The following is a 13,867-nucleotide window of genomic DNA, read 5'->3' on the forward strand; positions in this document are numbered from 1 at the left end:
TTATGCCATAAAACATATCCAATAGAAAACATTACATGTCTGCTACATGTCTGTGGTAAAAAGAAAATCCCAATTTTATACTAGTTATGGCGGCGATCAACGACTTATAGCAGGACTGTGATAGTACGTCGGGCATTCTGACGCTAACTGACACTGGGTGGGAGCTGAATAACTGCCACTGACATCCCCAGTGACACTAATACAGGGATCAGTGCGGGTAGGCAGGAGCACACGTGTGTGTGTGTGTGTATATATGTATATATATATATATATATATATATATATATATATATATATACTTCTGTACAGAGTGGGCGCCCTGTAGCAGTAAAGCTGCTATGGGGCAGCCAGGAAGTGGTTAATAAGTAAATGAACAATAAGACTGGCCATACATTATACAATTTTCTTGAGATTTTTGGTTTAGATTTACCAAAAACCATATAATAGGAGGTTAAACCTAACTACACTTTCAGTTGTATCCAATTAGGCAGGCTCTTGCACTACATAGTTGAAGGTAAATCTAAAGGAAATTGGGCAGAAATTGGACAGAAAATTGTATAGTGTATGGCCAACCTTACTCTTCATTGCAATTGCAGGACATGAGAGAGCGATGGAGAAGAACAGCTGCCGGCAGTGACTTGTTATCCTGCTGAATTTTTGTACTATAAAATAATATTTAGATTGTAAGCTCCATGGACAGGCCCTCCAATTCCTTCTGTATTGTAATTGTACTGCCCCCTGATATTGTACAGCGCTGCGTAAACTGTTGGCGCCATATAAATCCTGGATAATAATAATAAATCGTACAGTAAGAAGGGACCCATCTGATGGCTGTGGTGGGTGTTGGTGCTGTAGGTCCAATGTGGAGAACTTGCGAGAGACGGAAGAGATGGAGATTTGCTCAAACTGTCCAGTAATGTGTATCTACGGGCAGCATGAACCATGACATATATGCAGATCTTCCCTGACAATTATAATACGGTTTTATTGCCTGTTAATCCAGCCAGTAGTATTATATATGTTTTAACGTTCTGTAATAGGGTGACAACACTGTTGGGTTTGCAGTGAAATCACTCAGCAGCCTCCATTCAGAGGGCCACAGCAGGATCTGCGAATGGAGTGGGCGGAGCTAACAATCATTCACCCATCCCCCATTCGGAGACCCCGTGGTATACATAGAAACTGTAGTACGGCTTTAATGAACGGTAGATCTGGCAGGAAAGGTGGGCATAGTCAAGCTGTCTTGATAAGAGCTCCTGAGACGGCCCTTTAATAACCGCGGACACACTGGAAGATGATAGAAGCCGTGGTAGAGTAGAACAGAGGAAGATTTCTGGTGAAAGGATGAGAATCAACACAAGGAACACATACTAAGCCCGGGTTCACATATATGCAGTGCAGTATACCGCATGTGATTCGCACAGCAACCGCACCGCATTCCTGTACAATCACATGTGATTTGTGTGCGGTGGGATCGGAGCCATACATTGTGTATGACTCTATTCACACCGCACCCGCACCAGAAAGGTACAGGACCCTTTTTTGGTCCCCACTAGAATCAGATGGCATGGGTATTCACACCTAAGCGATCCCATTCTGCACATCACACCGCGTTTTACGGACCACTTTCGGGGTGTTTTTAACTTAACATACACACCCGCAGCGGTTCGCATGAATGGGGTGCGATTCTGATGCAGTGCGGAATTCACACTGAAAACGCTGCAAATTCCGCACCGCATCAGTGTGGACCCGGGCTGACTGTAAGTTACCTCCCCTGTAATAATGTCACTATTTGTAATTGGAGCTAAACTGAGGATTGAACAAGACTGCTGTACATGCTGAGGAGGAAAGGTTCTCTCTTTTTTCTTGAGGGTGGTCTACACTCTGCATCTCGTGGGTGGTCATTCATACTGTAGAGCGCACCCTGCACATGCTCAGAAACGCGTCGCACTCTTGTGACGTCAGACGCCGACACTGCTCCGGATTCCACAGTGGACCAGTATAGCAATACCAGCTGGCGCTCCTCCTTCTCTCTGGCACTCCTCCTTCTCTCTGGTGTTTCCCACTGTCCAGTGCTTCTCCTTGTCTCCAGCGCTCCTCCTTCTCTCTGGTGCTCCTCCTTCTCTCCAGTGCTCCTCCTCTTTCTCCGGTGCTCCTCACTGTCCAGCGCTCCTCCTTCTTTCTGGCGCTCCTCCTTCTCTCCGGCGCTCTCCACTGTCCAGCGCTCCTCCTTCTCTCCGGCGCTCTCCACTGTCCAGCGCTCCTCCTTCTCTCCAGCACTCCCCACTGTCCAGCGCTCCTCCTTCTCTCCAGCACTCCCCACTGTCCAGCGCTCCTCCTTCTCTCCAGCACTCCCCACTGTCCAGTACTCCTCCTTCTCTCCGGCACTCCTCCTCTCCAGAGCTGTCCACTGTCCAGTGCTCCTCCTTCTCTCTGGCGCTCCTCCTTCTCTCCAGCACTCCTCCTTCTCTCCAGCGCTCCCCACTGTCCAGTGCTCCTCCTTCTCTCCGTTTCTCCCCACTGTCCAGCGCTCCTCCTTCTCTCCAGTGCTCCTTCTTCTCTCCGGCGCTCCCCACTGTCCAGCGCTTCTCCTTCTCTCCAGTGCTCCCCACTGTCCAACTCTCCTCCTTCTCTCCAACATTCCCCACTGTCCAGTGCTCCTCCTTCTCTCTGGCGCTCCTCCTTCTCTCCGGCGCTCCCCACTGTCCAACTCTCCTCCTTCTCTCCAACATTCCCAACTGTCCAGTGTGCCTCCTTCTCTCCGGTGCTCCTCCTTCTCTCCGGTGCTCCTCCTTCTCTCCAGTGCTCCCTACGTCCAGCTTGCATAATCCACACTGCAGTTTACTACCTGGCGATGAGGCGTTCTGCACATCCGATTCTAATGAGCCTGTTTGTCATTTTAAAGATGCGAGTTATTAACTTACGTTTTAACTATTAAAGCTGTCATACAGTCTACACTCAGGCGCTGTGTTCCTTCTTTTGAATGAGACCTATAAATAATACACATAAATTACTGCTCTGGTCACAGCATGCAAAAAAATGTTTTAGAAAAAAAATTGAAAAAAGTAAAAATGTTATGATCACAACATTTTTTACATACTGTCACCATTCAGTAATCCTGATCACCGTCATACCAGTCATGTGATGATGCTGTACTGGTCTTGTGACAGTATGTGAAAAAAAGAAAATGTGAAAAAAATGTTTAAGTAATTTCTTCATTTTCCAAAAAATTGTGACAAAGATTACAACTTTGAAAAACTCGCCATGCTCTTACTAAATATATTGGGGTGTCTACTATCCAAAAAGAGGTCATTTGGGGGGTATTTGTACTATCCTGACATTTTAGGGACTCAGGAATTGAGGAAGTGAGTACATCAGGAATGATTTATTTTCAAGTAACAAAGATTGTAGACTATAAATTCCCTACTGATTAAATATAAATTCATTTGGATTATTTATTTTTAGCAAAGAAATGTAGCAGAATCCACTTTAGCCTAAATTTATGATGATTATTTATGTGCAAACTTTTATAACAGAAACAAAGAAAAACATGTTTTTTTTTTTTTTAATTTTTGGTATTTTGTCATATAGCTTAAAATAAAAAAGCCCGTAGTGATTAAAGTGTTACTAAACCCAGGACCCTGCATCCAGTATATCTGGTCTCCCCAGACCCTGCATTCACTATATCTGGTCTCCCCGTACCCTGCATTCAGTATATCTGGTCTCTCCAGACCCTGCATTCAGTATATCTGGTCTCCCCAGACCCTGCATTCCCTATATCTGGTCTCCCCGGACCCTGCATTCACTATATCTGGTCTCCCTGGACCCTGCATTCACTATATCTGGTCTCCCCGGACCCTGCATTCAGTATATCTGGTCTCCCCAGACCCTGCATTCAGTATATCTGGTCTCCCCGGACCCTGCATTCACTATATCTGGTCTCCCAGGACCCTGCATTCACTATATCTGGTCTCCCCGGACCCCGCATTCACTATATCTGGTCTCCCAGGACCCTGCATTCACTATATCTGGTCTCCTCGGACCCTGCATTCACTATATCTAGTCTCCCCAGACCCTGCATTCAGTGTATCTGGTCTCCCCGGACCCTGCATTCACTATATCTGGTCTCCCAGGACCCTGCATTCACTATATCTGGTCTCCCCGGACCCCGCATTCACTATATCTGGTCTCCCCAGACCCTGTATTCACTATATATGGTCTCCCAGGACCCTGCATTCACTATATCTGGTCTCCCAGGACTCTGCATTCACTATATCTGGTCTCCCCGGACCCTGCATTCACTATATCCAGTCTCCCCGGACCCTGCATTCACTATATCTGGTCTCCCCAGACCCTGCATTCACTATATCCGCTCTCCCCGGACCCTGCATTCACTATATCTGGTCTCCCCAGACCCTGCAATCACTATATCTGGTCTCCCCGGACCCTGCATTCACTATATCTGGTCTCCCCAGACCCTGCAATCACTATATCCGGTCTCCCCGGACCCTGCATTCACTATATCTGGTCTCCCAGACCCTGCATTCACTATATCTGGTCTCCCAGGACCCTGCATTCAGTATATCTGGTCTCCCCAGACCCTGCATTCACTATATCTGGTCTCCCAGGACCCCGCATTCACTATATCTGGTCTCCCCGGACCCCGCATTCACTATATCTGGTCTCCCCGGAACCTGCATTCATTATATCTGGTCTCTCCGGACCCTGCATTCACTATATCTGGTCTCCCCGGACCCCGCATTCACTATATCTGGTCTCCCAGGACCCTGCATTCACTATATCTGGTCTCCCCGGACCCTGCATTCAGTATATCTGGTCTCCCCGGACCCTGCATTCACTATATCTGGTCTCCCCGGATCCTGCATTCACTATATCTGGTCTCCCCGGACCCTACATTCACTATATCTGGTCTCCCAGGACCCTGCATTCACTATATCTGGTCTCCTCGGACCCTGCATTCACTATATCTGGTCTCCCCGGACCCTGCATTCACTATATCTGGTCTCCCAGGACCCTGCATTCACTATATCTAGTCTCCCCGGACCCTGCATTCACTATATCTGGTCTCCCAGGACCCTGCATTCACTATATCTGGTCTCCCCGGACCCCGCATTCACTATATCTGGTCTCCCCAGACCCTGTATTCACTATATATGGTCTCCCAGGACCCTGCATTCACTATATCTGGTCTCCCAGGACTCTGCATTCACTATATCTGGTCTCCCCAGACTCTGCATTCACTATATCTGGTCTCCCCAGACCCTGCAATCACTATATCCGGTCTCCCCGGACCCTGCATTCACTATATCCGGTCTCCCCGGAACCTGCATTCACTATATCTGGTCTCCCCAGACCCTGCATTCATTATATCTGGTCTCCCCGGATCCTGCATTCACTATATCTGGTCTCCCTCGGTACACAGAACATGGAAATGAAATTATTTTAGTAAATATAAACTGCTAAATACCTTTTCTCATCAGCAGTATATAGCAGTCTTGTGACTTCTATCAGTGTTCAGCACTGGTTAAAGTTTGTAGGAGGAGAACCCCTGACCTCTGTCTGGGCAGTGCTGATTGGCCCTGTGCTGATCACATGCACTCTCCGAAGAAAAGAAAAAAACTTCTCTAGCAATACACACTAAACTGAGCATGTGCAGAAAGGCTATGGGTTCTGTCTGTCTTATCAGGAGATAAGACGTGGACATTTGAACAAGAGGAGGAACAGAGAAGACAGGATCAAACTGCCTTTTTAAACAATGCAGAGGATTAACCCCTTAGGTTCCACAGTGACTATAACAAGATTATATACTGCATATACAGACTGATTTTACTGTTGTGGGATTAGTAACACTTTATATACCACCAAATGAAAGCTCTATCTGTCTAAAAAAAAGATAGAAATGTAATTTGGGTGCAGTGTTACATGACTGAGTGTCCAGTATTGAAGAGGTTGAGACAAAGTTTCCTTAATCGCTTTTTTTTTTTTTATTGTATAAAGTTAAATTACCAAAACATTTAAAAAAAAACACTTCTCTTACTTTCTGGTATAAAACACATTGAATAAAAGTGACAGAAGGGTCCAAACATCCCCAAAATGGCCCTTTCTTGAAAAATGGACATCCGAAGGTGATCTCATTTTTTGCCACAAATATTTGGAAGAGGACTTGAAGAAACAAGTTGGCATTGAGGTGGATAAACCATGGCCCCTGGTAATGGTGCGCTAGATGCAGGACATCACTAATATACAGGTCATACACAGAGGGAGGAGGGGAAGTGGTTAATATGGAGGTCACATACAGTGGAAGGATGGAGATCAGGTAGGTAATGTGCCGGATAATGGAGGTAAAGGTGGTAACATACAGGTTACATACAGAGACCGCATGTACAGAAAGCGGGGGTGGGGGGAAGGGGAAAAGACATTCCCATAATCAGTTTAATTGAACCCCAAACCTTAAATGGTAACTTATATATCAAATAAAAAAATATACAGCATATACAATTACTACACAAGTCATGATGTAATGTTTATAGAGATTGCTTCTACTGCAGGGCTGTGATTTTCTGTAAAATGCAATGCAATATGGCTACCTGGAGGTGTTCTGTACACAAAGGGAATACAGAAACCCCCCAGAAATGTCAATTCCTGCTTGTGTGATTGGCTTACTGATTTTCCCAGAAGTCCTCACTAAAGTCAGATTTTGGGCATCCCCTGCAACAAAAACTTCATTTTTGGTGAGCTAGTCCCAAAGAAAGTCACTTCTAAAGGGATGCAGACCCTGCCACTTTCCTTATTAGAATCCTGCAAATGCAGCAGCTGATTTGAGTGAAATCACTTCCATACAGATTCATTGTGCACATGACACAGAGAAACAATCAGCTATTTCTACAGAATAACAAAAGGAAGGAATCTGCAACAAAGTTTGTTAAACTCCCTGCAATGTACAGAGATCACCCGGAGGGGAATGCTTACTTTCTCAACAAAAGTGGATTTACTCTCTAAGGCCTTGTTCAGTCCGGTGTACTTACAGGAGATGCACAAGCAACTGTTTTGGCTCTATTTCTCCTATGGATCCCAGGAGAGCAGTTTGTTTTGCACTCCTGTGACACGTTGTCAGCTGACATTGGGCTGAAGCTCGCTGTTGGGTGACGTCACAGAGCCGGTCCTGACTGGGGAGGGATCATGACCATATGGTTGGGATCCACCCCAGAGCATGGACCGGCACCTGGCTCAGCCTGCACCAACCAATCCCTTCACAGCCCTGTGCTCTAGTGAGTGCAGGGGGGCGGAGCAGACTGTGGTGACTGACAGTTACTGTTCTCAGCTCACAACAGCAGTGGGCACTCAACGATCAGAGGTCATGTGATCGCTGAGTCCTCACCCTAAAGCAGGCCATTTAAAAAAAAAAAAAAAATTGGTCGTTCGATGGGCCAACATTACCACCAATGGTAAAAAAATCGGCCAATTTTCTATGGTCTATGGCCGGCATTTAACCCCATAATTATTTCTGTCCCTAAGAATTCCAGTTCGCTATTATATTTTATATGAAAAGTCTTGCGGTTGCAACAATGTATCCATTTGTATCCATTTTGGATACAGATGGTTTTATTTGGATACAAATGGATACATTTGTTGCAACTGCAATACTTTTCATATAAAATATAATAGCGAACTGGAATTCTTGTTCTTTTTCTTCTTCTTGCAGGTCACGGCTCATGCGCATTTTTTTTATCGGTAAAACGATCGGCCAATTTGCCCATCATTGCCGGTAAAATCGTCCGATCTTCAAAATCGGCCGCAAATTTTCCAACATACCCAATAAAAAAATGTGCAAAAACCCCAAAAAACGGCCAACAAATTAACCCACTAACGGAGCGAAAATCTGCCAATTTTTTTTTCCGGCCGAAAAATTGTCTGATTTTGGACCCGTCTATGGCCAGCATAAGGTTCCTTTCACACGGGCGTTACACTTTTTCATCAGTTCAGTCACGTTTTTTCCAAGAAAAACAGTTCACATCAGTTTTTCATCAGTTTACATCCGTTTTAAGTCTATTCCATTTTTTTAACAGAAAAAAAAATAGGGTTTTCGTCCCTTAAAAAAAAACGGATGTTAACGGATGCAGACATTAATGGATGTAAACAGATGATCATCCGTATACATCTGCTAGTCCATAGAAATACATGGGTGTGCGTTTTTCATTCGTAAACAGACAGATAAAAAAACGGACATATGGAACACCTGTGTGAAAGGGGCCTTAGAGTCGGCGGGGGGCAGATGCTGCATCCACCTAGGGAAGTATGATTTTTAATCATACTTCTCTGTTAAGTGTAGTCCATATCAGGGCACTTTTGCTTGTTTGGGGATGTACAGAACACCTGAGAAGACAAGTGGGCTTTTGTTTTGTCATTTGGGCAAAGGCAGGCTATATATTAAGCAATTTACTTTCCCGCAGCCACAGGAAATGTGTTGATGGGGGAATCCCTCCTGCAGTGCTATTGTGTTCTGCCGCGGGGAGCCTTCCCTGTCAACAGAACACAATGACAACTGGCAGCAGCTATGGAAAAAATTCATCAGACTGGTTGTACTGTGGAAGAGATAGAGATGGTCAATTCTGAGTTCTTAAAGAGCTCATCGCTGTATACATAGATGGTAAAAGCTTTGCAGTCACTGACAGATCTGCCTGTGTATGTCTGGCCATTTCTATGTTGCAGGATTCAGTCTGTATCCATATATTAGATGAGATGTGATGTATAACAGTCTGTATGTCTCTCTCTTTGTCTCCCAGACAGTCACTCTCTTCAGTATTATACCACTGCAGTCACCTCTCCGGGGTCCGGGCTCCCGGTGTACTCTGAAGTCGGATATGTGGACGATTGAGAAATAACAAATTATAACAGCGACACTCGTCAGTATCTTCCCAAGACTGAGTGGATGAAGAAAGTGGAAGCGGAATACTGGGAGAGAGAGACACAAAGAAACCAATTAATAGAGGTGGATTCCAAACACAATTTGCGGACAGTGATGAGCCAATTTAATCAGACTAGAGGTGAGGCTATCCTTCCACCCAATTATGTATATGGTGCTAAATATTATTCTGTGCACAACACACTCCTCTACACAAAGGACTATTCTGTATAAGGAGACATTCTGTATTACACTCACTGGACACTATGAGGTACACCTGTTCAATTGCTTGGTAACACAAATTGCTGATCAGCCAATCACATGGCAGCAACTCAGTGCATTTAGGCATCTAGACGTGGTGAAGAAGACTTGCTGAAATTCAAACTGAGCATCGGATTGGGGAAGAAAGGGGATTTAAGTGACTTTGAACGTGGCATGGTTGTTGATGCCAGACTGGCTGGTGTGAGTTTTTCAAAAACTGCTGATCTGGGATTTTCACGCACAACCATGTCTAGGCTTTACAGAGAATGGTCCGAAGAAGAGAAAATATCCAGTGAGCTGGAGTTGTGTGGACAAAAGTGCCTTGTTGAGGTCAGAGGAAAATGAGCCAACTGGTTGCTACATAATTCAGATGATATGGTCAGAATTTTGGTGTAAACAACATGAAAGCTTGGATCCATCCTGCCTTGTATCAATGGTTCAGGCTGGTGGTGGTGTCATGGTGTGGGGGAGATTTTCTTGGCACTAGCAAGGTGTACCTAATACAGTGTCCGGTGAGTGTATCCTGTACTATCCTGTGCTTCTAGTATTACATTGGTACATGTCCCACATAGGGATGAGCTAAACTGCCCCGGGTTTGGTTTGAGTTGGATTCAGTGAACTTCACAAGATGCTGAACCCAAACCCCAATGAAATCAATGAGAGCAAAATGAAATACAAAAATACCCATTTTCTGGGCTAATAGACATAGGGTTGTAAACAAACAAAAAATTAGCATGGGGCGGACACTGCCCTGGGGAACATGTAACAGTGCAAAATGTAAAAAAAATCTATGCCATTTGGCCAGGAGCAGTGATTTATTTTTTTTTTAACAATCATTTTTTATTGAGATTTTGAGAACCGGAACATGAACAGCTTGCACAGAGATGTCTCCAATGCACATTGTGAAGAGTAAGCGATGAGCTCACAATAACGTATCCTAATTACAGTAGATGACATATAACGAGTATTCTAGTTCAGCAGCTCACATTGCACCATTCACCCCAAGTTCACCATTGCTTTTTAAAGTGTATGATGCAGAGCTGAATGACAATGATCTTCCATGCAGGTAATTGACTAAGTTGAGAGCTTCAGCCGGATTGGCTGCGATCTTCGGTGTCTCAGTATAGTAGTTCTAGCCGGCAGTAAAATATGAATGACTATCGTACGAGAGTTGAGTGGAAATCTCTCGATTTCTAGATTCAGTAACACCGAAGCAGGGCCGGGTTGTGTTAGTATTCCATAGATATCAGAGGTGAGCTGGAAGATCTTCCACAGAAGACAATCAGGATTTACAGGACCACAGTATGTGATAGATAGTGCCTGTATGACCGCACTCCTGCCATAAAGGTGAGCTGGAGGAGGAGAATGTAGAGAATCAGTAAGGGGTATAGTATCATCGGAGCTTTATCTTTTGTGCTACTTCCCAATGCTTTACACAATGAGAAGCCGTATGTATAGAATTGAAGGCTTTGAGCCATTGGGAGGGGTGCAGGTCTCATTGTACCATGGGAGCAAACAACAGTTTAACCTTGGAGTATATTATATAATAAAGATTTTCCATTGCTTGGAGAGGTAGGTGATGTGTAGAATTACCAGATTTTAGGATGGGTAGTAGGCTTGGGGGATATGGAAAGTAATAAAGCATGTGATGATACATGTGAAAGTGAAATGTTCAGACAGAAAATGTACAGGATGGTGAGGATGGGTCCTGGATGGGTGCTACGTGTCGCCTATATTTGGGTTATGGTCCCTTTAAGGGAAATGGTTGGTGGACAGTCAAGTATAGAGGAGAAGACTGACTAATGGTTCTCTTCATTAATAATTGCCTATTTGGGAACCAGAATTTTGGATGTTTAGAGTGACATTCGGATGGGAAAGAACCTCCACCCCTGATTACAGAGATTCTGGTCCCAAGAGGGTTAAGCAGCCTCCAGGAAGCAGCACTTAGGACATGGAGCTCCTGGTGCTGGATGTAGAGTAGTAGGAGTTTGGGAGAGGAGACACGTGTCTGAGTGCATCATACATGTTGGAAGATGCCAAACAGCTAAAAGGAGAAGTTCACCTTCCATAACATGTTACATGTTACACCCATATTCAGGTTATAACATGTTGAGCTCAGACCGGCCCCCACTCCCCCCGATCCCCACTTTGACAGCTAGCAGGGGATCTTCTCCCACCTCACTAGCTGTCAAAGTTTAAAAAAGCAGGGCTCCGCCCACACGGTGCTTCACTCATTCTCAATCATCTGTGAATGAGAGACTACAAGTCCCAATAGTCTCAGTGTCTGTCAGCTTGTTGTCCTCAATGAACTACCACAGCACCACGAAGCACCTTGGTAGTTCATTCATTCTTACTGTCAGAATATCTGCTTACTTGAACATCCTGTACGGCAAGCAGATATTCTGACAGGTCTGCAGGAGACCTGCATGGCATCATCAATCTACTTATAGGTGGTGCAATGCTTTCCTGCAGACAAAAGTAATAAATGCACATTTGTTTACTTGCAAAATATGTGCATTTATAATTTTTTTTCTAAAAAGTGAACTTATCCTTTAAGCTGGACTTTTCTAACTTTAGGTAAATCCCTGACATGAACTTTGTGTGTTTTATATTTAATTTGTGCTGAAGACAAGTGGACTTTGTGTTGTGTTGATGAAGTCATCAGTTTTGTTTGCTGGTGGCAGCTCTGTTTCCATTTGCTTTAGACAGAAAATAAAGACTTTTCTGTTTAGGACAAGCAGCTATGCATGTGATCCTGAGGTGCTATACACCCGAAATTTACAGGAGGTTCAACTCTTCCACTAGATCCCTAATGTATTTGGGAGTGATGATTTTTTATTTTTTTTTAAAGCGCTGACATTTACAAATTACAAATAGTTTTAAATTGCTGACAAATAACATTTCCCTTCTAGCTTCTCTTTAAAAAAGGCAAACAGACCTCTCTAAAGGTCCCCTAAAATATTTGGGGGACCTTTGGAGGGGGGTCCATTTGCCAGCTTCTTTTTTAATAAAAAAGGCAAATAAATGTTTTTTGCTTACAATTTAAAGGTTACAAATTACTTTAATAAAAAAATAGATGCATATATTTATGCAGGAAAAAATATGTATTTTTTTGTTTTTCCACAGGAGCCTACAAAGCATTGCACCCGCTGTCATGGGGGACTCTGAGGTTGGTGTAAGGGTGCTTAACAACATTACAAGTTACACCCTAAATACAAGTGTAATATTTTTGTAAAGGTGTAAAAAATAAATCTCAAATGCAAAGACTGTAAAAAAAAAAAACAATACCTGCCCGAAAACACTATAAGCAAAATATATCACCTTTTAAAAAACATTTTTTATAGAACAGTAAAAGTAATATTAAAGAAATACCCAAAATAAACAACAGAGGGAGAGCAGCACAATAACAGAACCTGCTGCTGACATACACAAAAATGTAGTCTTAACAAGGGCTGTTGGGTTCTAGGATATTACAAGGTGGAGCTTCGGTGTGTGACGTCACCACGTTCTGGAGGGATGGCGGCCATGTTTCTGGTTGTAAACTTTGTTCAATGCTGGTAACCATTTATATTGATGTATGTGGAACTTGTATTACATTGGTTTGTTTTAATATCAAAATACTACACTATGAGTGGTCTTCTTTTCATATTCTTCATCTGATTACTGGATGGGAGTCTTTTTTAAGGCCTTTAAAGATCTTATGAAAGGAAGATTGAATCTTATCCTGGGGAGGATTGTCAGCTTCATCACCTGCATTACTGATCCCTTTTTTGGATTGCGTTTATTGATCGGTGTGTTTCGGTCAGAACGTCCGGTAAGGGGCTTATTCATTCTGGTGCCTTGGTGATGGTGGATTGTGCCGAACTCCTCTTTGTGCAATATAGCCAAACTGTTTTTTACTATTTGGACTTTGATTATCTATTATGATATAGATTAGTGCTCCATTTTTCACTGTTTATTATTTGTATATTGCCTTTTATGCGAGAAGATTTTTTATTTCTAATCTTTTTTAATTTTGTATATTAATCTAAGCGCAGGTTTGATTTTTTTGATATTACAATGAATGCAGGTGGGACGCCACTCTCCCTAGTCACAAAAACTGCAATTCACTAGCCAACTCTCCCTACAAATCAATGTCCGCCATCCCTCACTCTCAGTAATCTCTGACACGCTGTCAATGGAGAGCAGTCTTTAATAGTGTGTGGGTTGCAACTTAGCTGAAATCATCATTGGCCAGGGGCAGACTGACCTTTTGGAAACTCGGGCACTGCCCGAGGGCCCCGGGTCAGTAAGGGGCCCCATGAGATGCCCCTGGTACCTTTTTCATAGGCTTTTTTGAGTTTGGACAAGGACACAGGGGCCCCATGATCCCCTATTGCCCGGGGGCCCCATGAGTTGTCAGTCCGCCCCTGTCATTGGCTAGAGTTATGGACCTCACAGGTACTAGACTTGGGTCAATGATGGCCTTGGTAGTTCATTAAGAATCGTTCACCAGAGGAATTTTTGTCAAATGCCAAACATCCTTAAAGTTTTCGATTCATCTGAACAGCGAATGTTCAGTCTGATCTTAGATCCAGACCAAATACTTAGCTCATCCCTATCATGAGCTTCATTACTGACTTGCTCTCCTCTGAGGGCTGCACTGTGATCTGGGTGGTTGTTGACCAGTCGCTATGATGGTAC

General features: G+C 43.8%; 1 protein-coding gene across 1 annotated transcript in view; it reads left to right on the forward strand.

Moving 5' to 3' along the window:
* LOC149430725 (class I histocompatibility antigen, F10 alpha chain-like) overlaps window positions 1-13,867 on the forward strand; it is a 46,192-nt gene that overhangs the window by 4,747 nt on the left and 27,578 nt on the right. Inside the window, exon 2 of the mRNA XM_089666050.1 lies at window positions 8,805-9,065. Within this exon, the coding sequence (XP_089522176.1) occupies window positions 8,951-9,065 (115 nt within the window). The 5' untranslated portion in view covers window positions 8,805-8,950. The remainder of the gene's footprint in view (window positions 1-8,804; window positions 9,066-13,867) is intronic.

This window comes from Staurois parvus, unplaced genomic scaffold (assembly GCF_062004578.1).
Source record: "Staurois parvus isolate SC_StPar_1 unplaced genomic scaffold, SC_StPar_1.0 ptg002493l, whole genome shotgun sequence".
Lineage (NCBI taxonomy): Eukaryota > Metazoa > Chordata > Amphibia > Anura > Ranidae > Staurois > Staurois parvus.